Here is a 19978-nt window from a genome sequence, read left to right as displayed (position 1 = left end):
CCCCTTCTCACCGTCTCTTCTCCTCTTTGGTTTTCTTTCTTTCTCTCCCCCTCTCTCTCTCATTCATTCCCCCTGTCCTATTTATTAAAAAAAAAAAAAAAATGACAAAGGATGAACTGAAGCTCTGCCATCACGTAATGTCGCATACTGCTGTTTCTGATGTCATTTAAAAAAAAAAAAAAGAAAAAAAAAAAAGAAAGAGGAATTTGTGATAATTTACCTTCGGCCGCTGTTCCGAGTATCAGATTTGCCATCTTTAACGCGGCTGGTTTCACGAGTGTTTCACCAATGGTGTGTGGCTTGCCCTGCTTTGCACCCTGCTAAGCAACTTTGTACGATGCTGTGAGGACTGGTTTGTTAACGGGTAGAAATCCAAGAGCAGGCAGAGTGGGCCTTTCATCGAATCTGGCTCTCTTCACCTTGAATTCAGCAAGTGTTGTGTTCTTGTGTTCCCCGTCTCCATGCAGCTTCAAGAAGTGTTCTTTTAGTTTTGCCGGTGCAAGACTAGAGTTGCTCAACTTGGCGTTGCAAATCACAAATTTACACGATAATTCGGGTGTGGCTGGACCTCTGCGACCTCCGCGGTGGAGGCTCTGCTGAACCCCTGAGACCAACTCACCGAACCCCTAGGGTTCGATCGAACCCAGGTTAAGAACCACTGTGCTAAATCAATGAATTAAAAGAGAGCACCTATACTGATGTGGAGAGCATGTGAGCATTTTTCATTCTTCACTCAGAATGATGTGATTTGCTATCTTTCTAAATGCATTTATTATATTATGGGTTTATAACCGCACTGAAATTTGAAGTGATGAAGCCCAACTTTTATCAAATATTGAGCCAGTCAATCCCATAGTTGTCAAGAATTCAGAGATGGGCCAAGAACCCACCCACTGAAGTCCTGTTTATGTTTGGTTTTTTGGCACAAAGTTTATTTTTCTAGAATGTAAGCATTTTTTTACTTACCATAATTCAGAGCTTCCCGGGCCCCACACTTTGGACACTGCAAGCATGGGGCGCCCACACAAACGCAAAGCAGGAGGTGAAGCAGCTGAATATGTTTCCAAACCAACTTCATTCAAGCCAAAGACTAGAAAATATGGTGAAGCATAACTTCCCTTTGGTTTTACCTGCACAAGTGCCAGGTAGGTCTCCCCTACAGAATTGGTTTTCCCTGCGTCGGGAGCCGCGCTGGGCTCTTCAAATCACGGGCAAAAAGTATCCCACACAGTGTTGCCAACTTAGTGACTTTGTCGCTATATTTAGCGAGTTTTCAGACCCCTTAGCGACTTTTTCTCTAAAAAAAGTCGCTAAAAAAAGACGTGAAAGCGCATATCGCTTTTACTCTCAATAAGCACCGGCACCGTTTCAAAAGTACCGGTTTGGCACCGGTATCGGATAAAACCTAAACGATACCCATCCCTAGTGATGGGTAACCCGCGCTGCCTCAGATTTCTCCAGGAAAGCCTTAAGGAGTTGGTCTTGGGTTACAGTGAAAAGTGTGAGTTTTCACGAAACGGTGTGAGCAGCATGGCGAACATTGATGTCTCGCCATGAAGAAACAAATTAGTGTAACTAAAAGAAAGCCAGTCTGATCAGTACCAGACTTTACAGATATGATGACAGACCTGCCCTGAACAGATTGATATGCTCATTGTCAGGAATACGGAGAGCGCCACCTAGTGGGAACAGAAAATGTCATGTCTTTCACTTTGATATACTGATTTTCACAGGTTCATCAGGTCCACCTCAAAAGCAGTGAATATTAACATCAGCCCCTGATGATGCTTCAGTGAGAAAATTGTGAGTTTAAACGGAATGGTGAACCCTGGTGGCATGGCGGTTCACCATGAAAGATGAAGTGGCTGTTGAGGGGCTTGGAAAGTTTAAAAACTCTTGAAATTTGGTCCACACCTCGAATGTGTTGAAGGTTTTCTTGTTATGTGATCATTTTAATGGAATATTGTAAAATGGCTCCACAGCGCCCCCAACAAAATTTCAGCCCCTGCTCTGTGTTTCATCTATGAGTCTGAAACCTGGTAAGTTTATGTAAGATATCAAGATGTACAAAAAAGTCTCTTGGAGCAATATTCCAAAACCAACCGGAAGTCATCCATTTTGAATTGAACATGTAATTTTGGCTTAATTTTTCCCTCTTTTCAGGCCTCGTACCTTGATGAACTCCTCAGAGGGATTTCATCAGAACGACGTGATCTCCAATGCATGGACTCTAAAGACCTCTGTGATGTTAAATTGCAAAGCTTTTTATGTTTAGGGAAACGGGATGGTCAGGGCGGCACGTGGAGGTTCAATCATTCGCCAAAAAGCAGTAATCTGCTGTCACTCAAAAACACAATGTCCAATCTCACCCAGACGACGCAGGCATGAGTCAAGAGTCAAGCTCAGAAATGTTTGATAAGCGATGGTTAGAGCGCCACCTAGTGGGATGACTATAATCATCATTGATTCACATGAAATTTTACCTGGTGGTTCTACACATGAATTCCATCAATGTGACATCAGATCTAACATGCTGGGTGTAGGTGTTGGGCGTGGCTCGATGCAACGGGGTGCGATGGCCCTCATAACGCTGCTTGCAGCTTTAATCCTGGTATTGTAAACACTCATCTATCTGACTGTGACCACTTTCTTCATTTTGTTGCCTTTCTTTAGTCCCAGTGTTCTGGTATTTGAACTGCCGTCCTTCAGCAGTACAGTATGAAGGATTTACTATTTATGTCTGAAAGCATTAAGTATGGCATAATCCAGATGGGGCTTAATGAGCTGGACCGAACCGATGTAAAAATAGCAAAATCCAACAGCAGCCAGCACAGTTAGCGGACTGAAAAAAGAAAAAAACAGAAAAAAAAAGGAAAAATATTTAATGTAAAAGAGACCGAGTGGTGATGAAGAGAGGATCACACATCTGAATCATTTCTCATTGCAGCCATTTATTCAGTGATGAAAGAGGGAGCCATAGAAAATGTCATTAATCTGTGAATTGAATATGCCTGGAATTTTAATTCAGAACGGGTCAAACATAAAACAGCTTCAACAGATATCATCTGTGCATCTCACAATAGCAACATGCCAAAAGGGATTTTTTCTGACAGTGAAGCTTAAAATACGTGCTGCTCAAACAGAAAGACCACAGCTCGGTTCCTTCACTAATGGTATTTGATTTTTATAAAATTTTCTTTCAACTTTAGATTCACTATTTGTATTATACAATGTACAAGTTCAGCCAGTTTGCAATAGAAAAAAAAATATCTAAATATATTTAGTAATTTTTTATAAATCAAAAAGCTTCCAGGATCTGCTCCAGAAGCTATTTGCTGGCAGCCAGTTTTAATCCCTCGATTAAAAGCTTATCTCACAAAAGCAGATTTCCAAATCAATCACTCGATCTGCTGCTAGCTCTCTGTAATATTAAAACAGAGTGAGGAAACGGGGGATAATTTGTCTCACATTTCCCTTCAATGAGGCGACATTTGGGGAGAAGCTACTGAGTGCAGATGGGAGGCTTCAATGAAAAGCAGTGACAGGCGCCCTGAAGAACAGACGGAGCTACAGCGGTATTGCATATTCTGCAGATAATCAAACCATTTGAGTTAGGGCTGGGCGATATATCAAGTTTTTAAAAAAAAAAAATCTATATATTTTCATACGAGATATAAGATGTGACAATATCGTTTATATCGATATAGTATATGTTACGTTATAATTATACTTGTGGAGCCGCAAGTTTGCCTCTTTCGTCCACTTTTGTCTCTACGCAACGTTACTTGGCCTCGCCTCTCCTTCACTGAACACAACTCCCCCTCACCCATAGCTTCACCTGCAGGCAACGACAAGATGAACACAGCAAATCTCCGTTAACGAGTTACCGCAGATCGCTCCGTGCGTGGGGCTGGACGGCGTCAACGTGTTAGCGATCTAACCGCGCTAAAATCCTTTCATTTTCTCAAAAATCGACAGTGCGCCTTATGTATGAATTCTGGTTGTGCTTAATGACCGCGAACCGTTTTTATGTGGTACACGAAGCTCAGCAATCTGTCAAAAAAATGTTTTAGTACGACTTTGGTAAGCTACGGAGCAGCACCGCTTATGGATTGTCGGAGCATTACGGCTACCGTAGTCTTTAGCCTCGTGGAGTGATACGTACTGTGCTTCAAGGTAATATTACTGTATTGTGTGTATATAAGGGCCATAAATGGCACCTGTTAAGAGACATGGTTACGAAGAGGATTTCAAACTCAAGGCTGTCAGTCACGCAGTAGAACTTGGGAATAGAGCAGCTGTGAAATCTGTCTGTCTTTGTTATTATGCTCATCATCTTTTAGTTTACATTTTGACTGCACAATTGTGAGCTTTTTGTTATCCACAAAAACAACATTGTTTTCTTTTATTTATGGAGCATTATTATTTAATACAGACCTTTCCAAAGTGTGGGCCCGCCCCCTGGGGGGGGCGCAGAGCCATTGCAGGGGGGGGGGGGGGGGGGGGGGGGGGGGCGCAGGAGATGGAGCATAGCTGAATATGAACATTTTTCTTGTAAAACAAAGGGGGGCCTAGCAAAAAAAGTTTGGGAACCACTGATTTAATAAATGCTGATAATTTATTTTTGAGTAATTTCTTCATGTACATCTACGCTGTATGTTAATAAAAGTGCCTGTGTGACATCTGGGCCACAGCTTTGACTAACAACTCTCTTTTTGTTCTTACATCATGGCTTTAAAAAAAAAAATTATCGAGATATATATCGTATATCACCATCCAGCTAAAAAATATCGAGATATGAATTTTGGGTCATATCGCCCAGCCCTAATTTGAGTCAATCAAATTTAGGACTGCTGGCTCTTTTTTTAACGGGGTACACACAATGACACATCTTCAGGTTTAGTTTTGAATCTGTTTCCTGAATAATAACAATAAAAATGGCTAAAGCAGAGACATGACAACACACTTTATTTTGTAATGAATTAAATGGAGTGAAGCTTGTGAGCTCAGGCTGGTAAGTCATACACACTATCTCTCCTTATGTCATATACCTGCCGAAACCTTAGCGGTCTTCCTTCATTCCCGAATTTCCCATTTCTCCCTCTGACATATTAATGGCTCTGCTGTCCGGGGTCTCTACCTCCATCAACCTGTAGGCTCCAGGGAGGATGTTTAGTCATCACTCCCTAGTTTCTGTGTGAATCATATGTGGTGGGAGTGATGAGCTTGAAGCCTAGACATCAAACTTTAAGTGAAAACAGAACTGTCTTTTGTGGTAGGACTTGGTGAAATAACGCAAATTGCAATATACCTTTAGAAAGTTTCAGAGTGCTTTGTATCAACTCAATCTTACTCTAAAAGCACCACATGCTGACATTTGGTCAGTCTAGAGGGCCCTTTAGCATCTTTACAAAGTGCAGACCAGAATGCAAGAGCACAGGGGTCCATCTCTCCAGCTGACCTAAAAGCAGTTGCACCTTTTAAAAATACTGTATCTGCTGTACAGCCAATACTACAGAACACTAAGACTAACCAACGAAGAATGAAAAGCGTATTATGAAGTGAAAAAGTCAAACATGTTCATGAATTGCTGGGCTCGGGCTGCCAGACAGTGCACTTAGCTCCCAGTGTTTCAGTCCACTTTGTTGCTTTGTTGATCTGTTTGCACACATTTAAATATTTTATTCCACCATGCAAGCCCTGGATGACTCTGCACTGCAAAAACCATTCTAAATCTGTTTTCATTGTGCCTCGGCGCACTTTTCAATCTTAATGACTTTTGTGCTTTAAATTATACAATGCATTTCATTGCTGCAGGCTTCTTTTCTTCCAGAGACTCTTGCTCTCTTTGACGACAGCTAATAGATGCAGTTTGCATCTACTTTATAATCCAGGCTGGCCTGATCAGGTCAGTCACAGATCCCTCTTGAGCTGAAGCTTTTTGTCCCTGATGTGCTGCAGGAGAATTCTTCCTCTCCGCTCCACCATGTGGATGAGAGGCCCGAGACCGCTGGACCCGCCGTGGCTGTCCCAGAATTCCCTGTCTGTGTAAAGGGAGCGTAGCAGAAGACTTTCCAGACAGCCTGAGCGCAGCACAGACACAGCTTTCTCTGGAAATCTGACAAAAGACATAACATTGGTTTTGATATGTTGTAGCTTTAATGGCTGTTTCACAGACTAGAAAACTAAAATATTTGTGTGCAGACTCTAAAGATCGTCATGTTCTTTATTCGTCACAATATAGGAAAAAACAAAGAACCTGCTCATGATTTAGGTTTTAGCAGTGCCAGGGATGAAACAATGGCGACAAGCCTGATTTGTACAGAACACTTTAAAAGAAGAAAATGCTTTACCATGAAAAGTTCAAAAAATTGCCCTGAGCATGCTGCTAGAATAAAGGCTACAAGGCTACTGAAGGCTGACATCTTAGCCTGAGGGTGGCATAAGAAGAAAACTTGTGGATTATCAAAAAAAGGTTCATTCTGCTGGGATGCTCTTCTACTTCAATGTTGAGGTTACACACAAACTGTATATTTTTAATATACGAGTACACTTTTAGACTTGGTGACGGAGCTAGAGGTGGAGTCACTCTGTGCCACAAGAAGAATTCATGTTGATAGTGATTATTACACAGCAGATACTCCCTCAGCCATCATTAGTTTTTGAACCTGGCTGATTCATTAAAAGGAAGCTGACACTTTTCTTCATTACCTCTCAGGGGCGTGGCTTAACAGCCCCATTTCAGCTTCTTCTAAAAAATCAAAAAGCAACAACTACACAGCAATTAAAAAACATGTTGTCCTTCTCTTTGAGTTTGTGTAAATATAAATAAAGTTTTGAAAACTCTACCGCCCTTCATACTGTATGCATCCCACTGCATAACATACCCTTTACTCTGCAAAGGTGAAATTCAACTTAAGGATGTGTAAGAGACTGTTGTTTAATTATTACACAAGATGCATTCTATACAACACAATCTTTTAAAAACTGCATTTTTAAAAGTCACCTCAAGGTTGACTCTTATCCTCGGATGTGCGGTTATATTTTTATGGGCAAGCCATGTTTATGGACATGTGTTCACAAATAAAATCAACAGAACTCACTGTTGATTTTATATATATATATATACACACACACACATATATATATATATATATATATATATATATATATATATAAATTATGGGTGCAACAATACTCGTATCGGTATTGAACCGTTCGATACAGTGCTTTCGGTTCGGTACGTAAATGTATCAAACAATTTTCTTCGTCAGAAGAAAAGTTTGACACAACTTTTCTTCTGACGATGCTGTCTGTGTTGAGCACTCAGTGGATCTGCGTTCAAATACTCCGCCTAGGCTGCACTGTCGAGCGCAGATCCACTGAGCAAGCTAGCAAGACAGAAGCTAAGCTCGTTGCAACATGGCAACTGCCTCAACGCTAGCCAAAATTAAACCTCCCCCACCCTCATTCAGATCTGGCGTTTGGAACTATTTTGGTTTTCATGTCAAGCATGACCCTGAAGGTAAGCGCATCATGGACAAAAGTAAAACAGTATGTTAGATGTGCCACGCAGTGCGTTAGCGCAGTTAGCTCATCAACGTGTTGACGCCGTCCAGCCCCACGCACGGGGCGATCTGCGGTAACTCGTTAACGGAGATTTGCTGCGTTATGGCGTTAATGTCATTTTAACGAGATTAACGCTGACAGCACTAGTGGGAACACAATGAATATGACTGCACATTTACGCCGACATCATCCTAGTGCAAAGACAAGTGGAAGCAGACAAAAACAACAAGCACGCATGCTACAAACTTTACCCGAGTCATTAGCACATGATTCTCCTTATGGGGACCTGATATGTTTAATATGCTGCTGAGAATATAGCCCAGAAGAAGCGGATAGTATAGCTTTTATTTTGGAAAGAGACATTTCTCTGTAATAAACTCTCTTTTCCAAAGATGAGGGATTTCTCGATCAGATAGATTTTTATTTTTTTTAATTATTTTTTTGTTTCAGTAACATTACATTTAAAAACTGTACTTTTGAGGTAAAATATATATTTAGAACTTTAATAAATGACAAATTAAAAAGGCATGAACATGTTTTTGTATCGAAAGAATATGTCATTTTTTCAATAAAAACCCTGACACTGGCAGACTCACAAAAAGCACTGATTGCTGTTGTATCTTTTGAACTGAATTGAAATAATGGTGTTCTGGACTTTTCTGATTTGTTGTGTTCATGCTTTCACACAGAGTACTATACTCCTGTATAGGAGATGTCGTGCATGTGAGTGTTCATACTACATGTTCGCTTCTTTCTGCTGGAAGGATGGCGTTTAACTTATTGTTTGTAATCTGCTCTTTAATTCAGTTTTGTTGGCTCTTCGGGTTAAACAAAGCCAGATTTCCTGTTGTTGCCTTTAAATATTTGTGCCTTTTGTTCTGTCTGCAGTTTATCTGAAGTTAATTTTGTTTTGTCCATAGTTCTCTGCCTCTGAGTCTCTGCGTGATTTTTCACAAACAGATCAATAATCATACAGGGAGATTTTGTAATGAAGATTTTCACAAACAAGGAAAAGGGAGGCCATACATTATTATTATTACTTTTTTATTTTACAGTGCTGTGCCATACTAGATTTTTGTGATAATGCAGTGCAGACTTCTGTCAGGTTGGAAAGCCATTTGGTGATTCAAGCTTCCTGAATCAATAAGTCATAAGCAAAAAGCTTTAGAGACATCAATATTAGCCATTCTCTAGTGCTGCAAGAGCAGCAAAGCTCAACAAATCACCACACTAAAAAGAAAAAAAGAGAAAGAAAAACACAAAAACAACTTTTGGAACCTAAATCTTTCTAGTAGTTTAGTTTAATGTTTTTTATTCATCAGCCAAGAAATTCAATCTAATTCCAGTAGACCGACACTGCTGCAGCTGTTGTGGACAAAAAAAAAGATGATATGTGTATAAAAGAAGATGTAAGTTTTGAGCTTTGTTTGTATGACTGACCTAGAGGTCAGCTCAAATCCAGCTCTTTATGAGCAAATCTACTCTTTGCTCTTAAAGAGCACTCTGCTAAACGCTCAATCTCTGAAAGTTTTCTTCTACTCTTTGCTCATAAAGAGCAAAGTTTGAAGCCTGAGCTTTGGGCTTAATTTAACTTCAATATTTCACACTATGTTTATTATGAGCATGAACAATTTAACAGTATAGTAATGACATATTTATTGACAAAAACAATTTATTTTATAAATTCAAATTAAACCTTCAACCCAATAAAGTGTACAAAAAAGCAAGAATAACTATCATGTGAAAATGAATGTATATTAAAATGTAATTATATTAATTAAATACAGCAAGCATTAAATACAATAAATACAATAAATAAATACAATAAAATTTGTCCTGTAACACCTCTGAAAACTAACAAGTTTCTCTTTAATCTTCAGTCATGAGAAATAATATGTGACTTTAACATTCTATTTTCATTCAGCTCCAAGTCCAGGCTTAAGATATTTAAGAGAATTTTATGGAAGAGCTTAGTAATCCTAAGTGACAGACAAAGGGGAATTTCTATCAGAGCTGATTCATTCAGTATACTGAATAGCAGGCTAATTGAAAGCACGCTAATCTAATCAGACAGACATTGTAACAAAAATCTAACAAGCTTCCAGTGGACGTTTCTGTGCTGCTGATTTGAAAGCTGTTCAAATCAGAAACGTCACCAGGGAAATATGTTGTTGGATGTGTTTTCTTTTTTCCTGGAACATTTCCTTACATCATTGTTTCTACCCGCTGTGAGCTAAAATGAGTTTCTCAATCGGCATGGTGTAATTTGTTGAACCTCACTGCTAGACTGAAGGACACGCACACAAAAAAAAAATCTCATTTGCCTGCTTCTTCTCTGACATAATGTTTTATACTCACTCATCAATGCCCTCAACCAGCTTGAAGTTGAGGTTGTCTGTGGACTGTTGTGGTCTCCCTGCATTATCTATAAACACCAGTGTGGAGGGATCCGTCTTCCTCACCTGAGAATACACACAAACATACACAGTCAACACAGAGCCTACTGTTTGCTCACCAAGAAGGAAGTGTGCACCGATTGGAAGTGAGTAACATTAAACGTAATACAATATTAACAGGAATAAATAAAGCTGATAAACTACAGACGTCACGATCCTGGGTTGTTTGACACAGTGTTTTTTGTTTTCTTATATTTTGATGTTTACGGTTTATATTTAATAAGTCTCATTTAGTTATCTTAAGCTCATTTCTATTTTGCCTAGGTTCTGTTTATTAGAGTCCCCCTAGTGTCTTCACCCCCTTGTGTTTAATGCGTTTCAGTAATGTTTTTGTCTGCCATCTCCCCCTTGCTTACACGTATTCCCCTTGTGAACCATTCCTTTTCTTCCCAGTTATCATGGTCTGTTTGTGCTTAGTTATTTCCATGTCTCATCTCCAGTTTCCTTCTTCCTCTGTGTCCGTGTGTCTTAGGTCGTGTCCAAATTAATGGGCTGTATTCTCCTGAGGACGCATTTGAAGGCCGATTACATCACAGTGACGCAACGCAGGCTGTTCAAATTCGTAGACTCCTCCGAATGCAGCCGACAAATGTGTCCTCTTTTTCCCCGAATTTGAAGGATGGGTCGGGTGTGTCCTTCGTGGCCCACCATATCCCAGAATTCATAGCCAGTTCCAGTTTCCAACAATAGTGGCCGCTGCTAAGTTTTTAATATTACTCTTATTACTCTTTCTGGGTCACAAAATAAACATATTTTCAGGCGAGAATGCAGCTGTGTAAACTTCAAATATCTGCTCGGTTTATCAAGATACCACATATTTGCAAAAGTGCTCCGACGTTTTCGGAAACGTCTGTTATCCACCAGCTCGATAGCTAGCTGGGAGCTCGAGGGTCACTAGAGCCGGCGAGAACGTCAAACTCCCGGCGCATCATTTTCAGATCACCGCGGTCTTTCGCTACTCAGGTTAAACGTGATATAAAAGTCACTTACATAACCTAAAAATGTTATTGTTTGGCTTTTTTCAGTGTTTTATTTGTTCGTGAGTAAATCGGTTTGGCTGAGATTAAAATTATTAGATTAGATTAGATAAAATAAAACTAGCTGTGTGGTTTTCACACATCTGAATAAACGTCAAACAGAAAACTGATTAAACAGAAGTGTGAGATGGTCGAGAATTTACACCAGTGTCCTGTTATATTTTAGATAGCAAGGAGCAGACGGCTGAGTTTACTAAACTCCACCGAGACAGCGGTGACGCAAATCTGAAGGCTAGACCGTCCAATTTCACAGCTGTTTACTTCCCGCCTACCTGACCTTCTGAGGACCCGGCCCACGTAGACCGCGAAGGACGGGTCCTCAGGAGGATGCAGCCCATGAATGTGGACACAACCTTAGTCTATCATGTGTGCCATGTCTGCCTCCCATTATGTTTCCTGTTTTATTTTGAAATGCTCTGGTGTTCTGTGCTCAGTGTGTTTAGTTTCACTTCCCCTGTGTCGTCATTATGTTAAGTAAAACCATTGCTTCCCCATGTGTTTCCACTTCACCATATCACCTCCTGTGGCCGTGGCTCAGGGGGTTGGGAATCGCATCTGTAACCGGAAGGTCGCCGGTTCGATCCCAGGGCTCTCTGTCCTGGTCGTTGTGTCCCTGGGCAAGACACTTTACCCTACTTGCCTACTGGTCTTGGCCAGAGGGGCCGATATGGCAGCCTCGCTTCTGTCAGTCTGCCCCAGGGCAGCTGTGGCTACAACCGTAGCTTGCCTCCACCAGTGTATGAATGTGAGAGTGAATGAATAGTGGCATTGTAAAGCGCTTTGGGTGCCTTGAAAAGCGCTATATCAATCCAATCCATTATTATTATTATTATTATTATTTAGTCTCTGAGTTTTCATTCATTCCTTGTCCAGTCTGGGGGGATTTCACGTATTCATGTCAAGCCTTCATGGTCCAGGTATTTCATGCCAGGTTTTAATGTTCATGTTCCAGGTTTGTTTTTGTTAGCGTTAGATCATACAGTTTTGGTTATAGTTTAGTTTCACCCTTTTGTTTTGTACTGTTTCAGCACTGTCAGTGTCAGCACTTGGGTCCTCACTCCACACAGTCTGCTTCACCCAGATTGTGACAACAGATTTATATAATTTTGTGCAGTTTCTTTACAAAGGGGATAAAATACATTACGTGTGTCCCTAAATAAAAAAGATAAGTGAAACCACAGTTCACCTTTAACAGTTTCTTTAAATAGTGTGTCACCATTACACAGATTGAAAGACACACGACAGTCCACTTGGACCGTGTCAAACTGCATTCTAAGCATTTCAGTATTTCATTCTCACATTAACCCAAGTGGCTTTTTCAGACATGAACTCTTCGCTTCATAAACAAAACATTTAACGACCTCCCCTGTACCCTTAGCAAATTAGTATGGCAGTGAAACAGCCAAACAATGAGAACTGATATTTTCTATTAAGACAGACTCTACTGTTAGAAAATACTAGAAACTGGGTGGGGTCTTGGATGTTGTATCAGCAATCTGGATAAATCAATTCAGTTAAGCTGGGCATACACTGTGCAATTTTTTTCAGTCGCGTTATTCAGCCCCTGCTCGAACTGTACGATTGACTCACAGGGGTTAGAATTTCATAGGTGATGATGCAGGGTCTCACACTATACGGCCCGATACTCTGATGCGACCTGAGTGCTCACACTGTGCGTCCATAACATGAAGGTTATAACAGAAAATCTGTCGCTCGCTCTCCCTTTCTCTCCCTCTCTGTTTTTCACTCACACAGACGCGCCACCATCAACTTTGCTAAATTGCTAATGAAAAACATTGATCAGGCAGCTGTGATTGAGCAGCAATGTCCATCCAATTATTTTCACGGTTGTTGTGGTCATGAAAATTTTGTGAGGCCACATCGAAAAGGCTCAGATGAGCTTGCCAAAGTTCTACAAGTTGTGCCTCCATCGCTTGTGTCCAGATCATACGCTGCACCGCTGTGCTGCTCCGTCTTTTCACTTTCATTTCTGTGTTTGCGTGTGCGCAGTGTGAGAGTCTACGGTGACACCCTCACGACGGCCGACAGGATTTCAAACACGTTTGATTTTCTTACGACCAAGTGATTGATGATCGGGAGCTGGTCGTGAGGTGTTAATCGCTTCTTGTTACCCCACGTATACTACACGATGCATGACACACGATGAAGGCCAAACTCGGGCCGATCACCAAAACGGTCGCACGACTGAAAAATCGGCTCAAAATGAGCAAAAAAAAAAAAATCACACAGTGTAATCCCAGCATTACAGAACATTATTTGATGGAATACTTTATAATAATGAAAACCTTTTCTGGATAAATCAATGTGCGACTCAATCAATGTGGTTGTGGAAAAGACAATACATTGTTAATATCCCATCCTGATCCGTCCACATGATAAGGAAATTAGCTACTGTGCCACCTGTGTGGGTTGCTTGTGATTTGCTACATGCCATATAAACTTGCCAGCATTTATCAAAGCCAATATTACACATTGTAACATTCAGATAATAAAATACACTTTAGATTTGTGTGAGTCCCATTAGTAGCTGCATTTTGGCAGATACAGTGGGATGCAAACGTTTGGGCAACCTTGTTAATAGTCATTATTTTCCTGTATAAATCGTTGGTTGTTACAATAAAAAATGTCAGTTAAATATATTTAACTGACATTTTTTATTGTAACAACCAACTCAACCAAATCACAAGCTGATGTAAAACCCCGGCTGGTTCCAGGCCTGGCATAAAAATCAATGCCAAACCAAATATGTCAACTCAATTTTTTGGTTACAAGCAAAATTTTCTGAACATGTAATTGAAGCTAGTATTGTTAACCTCACATGCACATAATTTAGTGACAAAGAAAATTAAAGTTGCCAAAGCTGTTATCTAAACATGCAAATCTTAGTAAAGCTCACAACAACAACAACAGGCAAAAGTTGAGAAAACCCAAAAAGCTACTGAATGATGTTGATTGACATATTTTTAGGTTTGTCATTTTTTCTTCTTTTTTAATAGCGCATCACTCACTGTAAAAACTCGTCTGCCTCACTGTGCTGTTTTGGGAGTCTCCTCTTCCCCCTGATGCTTCAAAGTAAATTAAGTCTGCTTTGTTTATCAAAATACCTCTATCATTAAGGACCAGAAATATGTGGGACAGGGGAACTCATTAAGGAGTTACGGGACAGAGCCAAAACATCATAGCTTTGAGCCATCCAAGGCCGTTGCTTGTCCTCACAACATCTCTGACTTTCAAATAAATGATACAGATGCTGTGGCTGATACACAGCATCTGTATCAGCCACAAGAGCTGCAGAGTAAGATGATTAGTTTGACCGTCAATTCAAATACTCTCCTCCATAAAATGCACATTCCAATAAAGCTAGCCACAGAATAACAGTGTCCATGCATTTCAGTTACAAAATAGAACGTTTGCTTTTCCGTGGCAAAAGAAGGTTTTGGAGTGGTGCAGAATGATCATAATATGGATTTAACTGTAGTCTAGCATCTTTTACTAGGTAATATTATGGTATATTTAGAGTATAGAAATAGTGCTTGAATTTGATGACAACAACACATCTGAAAAAAGCCAGGACAGGGCCACATTCACCACTGTGTAGCTTCCCTCTTCGTCCATAAACATCTGGAAACTGAAAGAGAGCAGCTGCTAAACTTTTTGGAGAAGAATGTTGTTATTTTTGTCTGATATAGGACTCTAGCTCCTCAGCAATCTTGGGTCTTAACTAACTATATTTTTCAGTTCATGATGTGCCAGAAGGTCTAAAGTACAGGCAGGCCAGGACCCAGACTCTCGTACTACAAAGCCATGCTCTTGTTATAGATGCACTGGCTGTGCCTTTCCAGATGACCAGGCTGCAGACACTAATGCACCCCCATATCAGCTTTGGAAATGAGTGCTGATTACAACCTGAATGGTAACTCTCCTTATTAGTTCAGAGGATGCAGCGTCCGTATTTTCCAAAAAGAAATTCAAATTTCAATTTGTCTAGTCACAGAGCGGTTTTTCACTTTGCCTCGGTCCATTTTAGATGAGCTTTGGTCCAGAGGAGACAGCCAGGGTTCTGGATCATGCTCACATACAGCTTCTTTTTTAACCTCCATTTGTGGATGGCACAGCAAAACGTGTTCACAGACAGTTATTTCTGAAACGTTTCTGAGCCCTGCTCTGATTTCCATGCCAGATTCATGTCTGTTTTTCATGCAGAGCCCAAAGATCTCAGGGATCCAATATTAATATTTGGTGTTGTCCTTTGCGCTGAGTCATTGCTCCAGCCTCCCAGGATATTTTGATGATGAAATATCCAAAGTCTTTTTTATGCCCATCACATTACTGACCAGCTGCCTATCTTACTGACTTATGTGCAAAATGTTCCTCCGGCTGATGTGTTCCTTTCATTAAATTCACAATGAGAAAATATTTCAAACATCTGATATATTTTGTATGTTCTATCATTGCATTCTTTCTTTACTAACATTTTATACAGTGTGCCAACTCTTTTGGCACTGGGTTTGCAGACTTCGTGAAAAACATTAATTTTATGATAAACATTCATGTCAGCAGTGTTACTTCAGTATCAGTGAGCCAAATTAAATTTCAACGTCCGCTCAGTGTTTCACAATCAACTTCCACACTCCTGGAGAACGTAGCAGAGGGTCGGACTGTTGACACCGACACTCACGGTGAGTAGCTCACAGCAGCTAACAGGATAATGACAGCATGTGGCAGGATGAGGAAAAAGTCTGGGGCACCTTTCCCAAATATGAATGTAGTGAGTCTTCCTCATCACATTAAGGAAGATCATGAGTGGTTAATATCCAGGATAGCATCACCGGGAATTAAAGAATTTCAGAACAGAGCGTCAAAGTGATTGATCGTGGTGATAGCTCTCATTTAGCTTATGTGTGTGAAATCTCTGCAGTGAACATGATCACTGTCAGGAGCACAGCGCACACCCGAGAAAGCTGAAACACAATCTGCCTTCTCCAGTCACACACATACACATCATCCCCACCTGGACATATGCATTGTGTACACTCTGCAGTCTGGAAATAAAGCCAGTGATGCTCTCACACAGTCATTAATCAGAGTCTTTATGGTTGATCATTGGTGCACGTTTATTGGGGTGGCTGTAGCTCAGGTGGCAGAGCAGGTCAGCCACTAATCAGAAGGTCGGTGGTTCGATCCCAGGCTGCATCCTGGCTGCATGCCAAATATCCTTGGGCAAGATACTAACCCCGTGTTTCCCTACTGGTGGTGGTCAGAGGGCCCGGTGGTGCCTGTGTCCGGCAGCCTCGCCTCTGTCAGTGCGCCCCAGGGCAGCTGTGGCTACAATGTAGCTTGCTATCGCCAGTGTGTGAATGGGTGGATGACTGAATGTAGTGTAAAGCGCTTTGGGGTCCTATGGACTAAAAAAGCGCTATACAAATGCAGGCCATTTACATGGAACATCATTTTGGAATTAAGAATCCACTTAATTCCAAAATGATGGGGTTGGGGTGGCTGTAGAGCAGGTCACCAACTGATCGGAAGGTTGGTGGTTTGATCCCTGGCTTCTCCAGCCTGCATGTCAAGTATCCTTGGGCAAGATACTAAACCCAAGTTGCTCTCCGATGCATCCAAGAGAGTATGACTGTGTGTAAATGTCATTAGAAAGCACTCGGATTAGAGAAAGTGCTTGTGAGATTCGGTGTGATTGGGTGAATGTGGCATGTTGTATAGAGCGCTTTGAGTACTCCGGGAGAGTAGAAAAGCGCTATATAAGAATCAGTCCATTTACCATTTCAGCTTTTGTGCTCATGTTGATTTTTTTAGTATTGATCATACACAGGCAGCCTGACCATTCTCCCTCAGACTCCACAGGAAGAACAAGTGCACAATCCTGTGACCTGTAAAGAAAATGACATGCATGCTCCTGGTGTCTTGGCCCCTTTAAATGACGATTCCCTTGTTAGGTCATACCTGCAGATGTAGATTTCATCACCAGCGATTATCCCTGATAATGAAGGTCAAGTTGGCTTGACATAGAAGTTGGTGTTTGAGATGAAAGTGCAGTTGTGCACCTGTAATCTTAAAATATCAACAGTGCTGCCCAAGGGTTCATAAAAAAGGGAGACTGGCCAAATACAAACGTGGTATGTTTCACTTTTTTATGTCACAGAACTGTCTGACTGCAACTTGAGAACATGCAGCCCAGAAACCCCTCCACTGTATCAGACGTACAAACAAACAGATGTTAGAAACAGACTGCTGTGTGTCACTCGGAGCGTGCAAAGATGTTCAGCTAACCCAGAGAAAGCACAAAAGCACACAACCCGACTGCTTGTACAAAAACAACACACCTGGACTAACTTGGACTGACGGGCCGTCATGGTGTTTTTATTGTCTTTATATTGTTCAAGAGTCTAAATTTCTGTGAAGTTCCAATGTACCTAACGTTGCTTCTTTTGTGCTGCTAAGATGTGTCAAGACTCTCTCTGCAGAGCTTGTTTCCTGCAGGAAATGCTGTGAGCTTTTATCTATTCTTATAAACAATATGAAGCACATGCAGCATAATCAGCTCCAGCTCGGTAACATCCGCCAGGCTCTGAACTCATTTTCTGTCTGTGAATACACATACATCAACACTCGGAGAGTTTAATATCCACTCCTGCTGTATCATTTAAATATAGAACCATTGTCTTTCCACGGAAGAATGACAGCAACAAATTGTTGTGTAACGAAAACTGGGGAGCCAAGGTGGTTTTTATTCAGTACATTCCCACTGATATAATGAATAATGATCTGGCAACAACAGAAAACCGACACTTAAATATTTTTTTGATTAAATAACAATTTAGAATGGCAAGAGAAAAGCATTGTTTGCTATCACATCCATCAAACAGTGACCAGTGAAGTGGTCTGCTGACTGAAGATAACTGATTAATGTTTGCCTTGTAGTGTCTCGGGACATAAATTACTTTGATAATGGAACAAAGAGGAAACGTAAGGGTCTACTGTCTGCAGCGACTAGACAGGATGAAAAAGCATTAGGGCAGGCTGTGATACGTACCAGGATGTGAACCAGCAGCAGGTCTTTGGTGTTGGCACACTTTCCATAAAGCCGGTTCTCCACGCAGAGTTCTGCGGGATCAGGTATGAATCCACAGCAGTACCTGTCCAGCCGGTCGTTTACCTGCAAAACAAAGAACATGCAATGATAATAATTGACCTAGAGGTTACTAACTGACCTCTGCTGCAGAGCCTTGATCTGTAAATTAGCAGAAAGTTAGCAATGCAAGAATTCTCAAACTGCTGTTATGCGGACATGCATCGGCAGAAAGTTTTCAGGGGCATTTGTTTGCCTTTCTGTTTGTCTGTCAACATGTTTGTGCAAAAGCTACCAGGCTGCACTTTGTGATACTCAGTAGAAAGGTCGAGTGTATGCAAAGGAAGCACGTCTCTAAAATAGTTGCTCCAAGAGTGCCCCTCAGACTTAGTGCTGCAATAATGAAGCTTGGCTAAGACAGAAATACAAACAGTCGCACTAATATAGTTTTTTTAGGATGAAAACTATATAGAATAATATTTAATATTTAAACATATTAAATATTGCAGTGATTCAAGACAAGTGATTTGTAATTCAGGAATTAATACAAGGGCACTGTGTAATACATGCAAATTTCCACTTTGATCTTTTAATTGTAATTTATCAAATAAAATATGATTTAAAACAAATACATATTTATTTATGACACAGTAAATCAACACTGAGTGGAGGCTTTAGCTGTAGAATTATCAATATCAGATTTAATGTAACACAATTGAATGATTATTAATTGATAGTGAATAAAACTCTGCTAACAGTTATTTACTGGTTACAAACAATTGAAATTACAATGTTTACTAATTTGTTAAGAATTATTTTTCAGTTCAATTTAGTTACAGCACCGGTATCGAACAACAGCTTTCTCAGGTCACTTTATACTGTAAGATATAGACCCTATGAGCAACATCTAGCAATGGTAGGGAGGAAGTAACCAGTAATAAAACCAAACCAGTACTAAAATATTTATTAAAAGCCCAAAGCATTTGGTACCAGTGTTGGTCAAGTTACTTGAAAAAAGTAATCAGTAACTAATTACTGATTACTTCCCCAAAAAGTAATCCAGTTACTTTACTGATTACTTATTTTCAAAAGTAATTAATTACTTAGTTACTTAGTTACTTTTTAAAAACACGATTTACAACCTGAATAGGTGATAAAGCAATAGATCTTTCAGCCCAATTCTGCTTTTTCTGCATAATCCATCATACAAAATGTAATCAAATGGAAAAGTCTCTTTTTAAAACTTGTTTTATTAGTTTTAATCTTTTAACTTTATGCATCAAGCAAAAATTTAATTATATGCAACATTCTCTGACTGGAAGAAATTTGTTTAATATTCAAACCTATTTTCTGCACATTCCAGCACATAAAATATTTTTTTTGTGTGTTTACACTCACTCTTTCAAATAGATGCAAGTAAAACACAGCAGAAAATAAATAAAATCAAAGACTAGCGGTCCTTTTGCTCTATTTTCACCTGTATAGCAGGAGCAGGGCAGGCGGAGGTTTACCCTGGTGCAGGTGTGCCGCAGCGGTCAGTTGAAGAATCCGCGAGTTTCTCTGTGAGTTTCCCATTACGTCGTTGCGCACTCGGTGCTTGTTGGAAGTTTAGGGGTTTTTTCGCTGTAAAAAGAAGTTTTCTTCCCACGCACAATGCTAATGGACGCTAATGTTTTTGTCACTTTTTATGGAATCAAACTCAAAGTAAGGTCAGTACTTCCACGCTTTAAACGCTGCACGGTCATACTCTCTCCCGCACTCGATATATGATCCATTGTTGATCTGCACACAGCTGTTGTCACATACGTCGC

At 40.4% G+C, this 19978-nt stretch overlaps 1 protein-coding gene across 4 annotated transcripts in view; it reads right to left on the bottom strand.

The window, feature by feature from the left end:
- Positions 1-4512: 4512 nt before the first annotated feature.
- Positions 4513-19978, bottom strand: part of gask1a (golgi associated kinase 1A) — an 80465-nt gene continuing 64999 nt past the window's right edge. For all 4 annotated transcript variants that reach the window (XM_082551026.1, XM_082551025.1, XM_082551027.1 and 1 more), the window contains exons 4-6: positions 18132-18254; positions 9928-10031; positions 4513-6118 (exon numbers count right to left, since the gene is read on the bottom strand). In XM_082551026.1, the coding sequence (XP_082407152.1) occupies positions 5914-6118; positions 9928-10031; positions 18132-18254 (432 nt within the window). In that variant the 3' untranslated portion in view covers positions 4513-5913. The remainder of the gene's footprint in view (positions 6119-9927; positions 10032-18131; positions 18255-19978) is intronic.

This window comes from Aulonocara stuartgranti, assembly GCF_965226115.1.
Source record: "Aulonocara stuartgranti genome assembly, chromosome: 11".
Lineage (NCBI taxonomy): Eukaryota > Metazoa > Chordata > Actinopteri > Cichliformes > Cichlidae > Aulonocara > Aulonocara stuartgranti.
The sequence above is the reverse complement of the archived record's forward strand: the minus strand, read 5'-3'. Positions and strand labels throughout refer to the sequence as shown.